The sequence below is a fragment of the Monopterus albus genome, unplaced genomic scaffold, assembly GCF_001952655.1.
Source record: "Monopterus albus unplaced genomic scaffold, M_albus_1.0 scaffold172.1, whole genome shotgun sequence".
Lineage (NCBI taxonomy): Eukaryota > Metazoa > Chordata > Actinopteri > Synbranchiformes > Synbranchidae > Monopterus > Monopterus albus.
Window position 1 is genome coordinate 1053728 of NW_018128052.1, and position 1682 is coordinate 1055409.

The following is a 1682-nucleotide window of genomic DNA, read 5'->3' on the forward strand; positions in this document are numbered from 1 at the left end:
ACAAAGAAAGAAAGAGAGGAAGAAAGGAGAGGTAACAGGGAGGGGGAGAATGAACTTCAGGGTTTTTACAGAAAATTACAAAGGGATATTTCAAGTTTAGTTCCAATTACTTTTATGGTACTGATGATTCCAACAGAAAGACACAAATCTTGTGTTGAGCTCAACCAATCAGAGTGAGCTGCCTACTCAAAATAATATAGTGACAAACTCTTGAGTATCAGTTCAACCAGGACATGACACCTATAGCCAGTGTCTCTTCATAATATAAAAGCTGTTTTCTTATTGGCTCATCCATTTAAGCACAAATATAAGACCTTGTGAATCCAGTTATTGATTTTAGATGTATCCTTATTATAATTCCCCGCTCTATAAGCAAACATGCTAAACTTTAACACAAACTTCAGTGAGAATTTCTTTGCCTCAAGGTGCTTCTGCAGTAGATGGGCTTTTTTTTTTTAAGAGAGAGACTGTATGCATCACGGGGGCCGATCAATAGACACTGTCGGCTTTTCATGTCCCCATGAGAAGAACAAATAAAGTGGTAAGTTATATCCAATACTGCATCTGTTGGTGCTTGGCCTACTATATATTAGGGAGAGGTACATCGAGAGACTGAACTCATAGGTCATTTGCATGCCTGGGCGACTCAAGAGGGATAAAATGGTGAAGAAAACACAAAGAAGAGAACGAAGAACTGAAGCCTGAGAGGGCGACAGAGAGAAGCGAGACAAGAGCGAAGACACTGGAGAGACAGGTAGAGGGACAGAGGAAGTGTTAAAGAAAGAAAGACAGAGAAAGAAAGAAAGAAATAAAGAAAGAGGCAGCTCTGCTTCTCTTCCAGACAATGACAAGCAATGTAGCAAAGGACGGCCACATTGTACAACAAGATACTGTACAATACATAGGATTCATAACTGATACAGTGTGTAGTCAAATGAATTGGAAATGTGAACAGGAGTGGATCAAGGGTTCTAATAAGGTGTTGTGGCAATTACAGAGTGATCATCGGACACATTAAGTAAAGAACACCAAGACAGCATGAAAGAGGTAGAACGAGAAAGAACGAGTGCGAGCAAAAAGAGAGATACAGTATGTGAGGTAGTATGTGCATGTTTATAAGTTAATAAACTTATGTACATGTGTCTGTCGCTCCTACACATCAGGGTGCAGACAGAATGCAGAAGAAGAAGAGAAAAAAGGGGAAGGGACAGGAGGGGAAAAGACAGGGAGGTGGAGATAAAGAGAGGATTAGAAGAGGGTTTCGGGGAAGGAGGGAAAAGGGGGAAGAAAAGAGGAGCGAGGAAGAAGAAACACATGGATCTATTTAAAAAACACTGCTATATACCAGAGTCAGACCCATTCAGAAACTAGGTGCTTCAAAAGTGAGAAGGAAAAAAAAAAGTCTACTAGAAATCGGATGCCGAAGGAACAAAGAAGTGGATACTCCAGGGTCACAACACAGGGAACAGAAAGAGACAGAGAGAGGGATGGGCAAACGTCTCTAGACGAGAGGAGAGAATGAAAGGGAAGGCAGACAGAGAGTAGAAACACTGTTGAAAACAACAAGACAATGTAAAGCAACACATGTTCGAAAAGTAGAAGGTACAAAAACAGTTAGATAAAAAAAATGCTATAAAACCCTACAGTAGCAAAACAATGAAAGCATTATTAATAAAGAAAAC

At 40.1% G+C, this 1682-nt stretch overlaps 1 protein-coding gene across 1 annotated transcript in view; it reads right to left on the reverse strand.

Moving 5' to 3' along the window:
- The window catches only part of LOC109969344 (receptor-type tyrosine-protein phosphatase delta-like), a 64615-nt gene that overhangs the window by 23824 nt on the left and 39109 nt on the right, over positions 1-1682 (reverse strand). Inside the window, 1 exon segment of the mRNA XM_020616165.1 lies at positions 1138-1152. Coding sequence (XP_020471821.1) covers positions 1138-1152 — 15 coding nt within the window.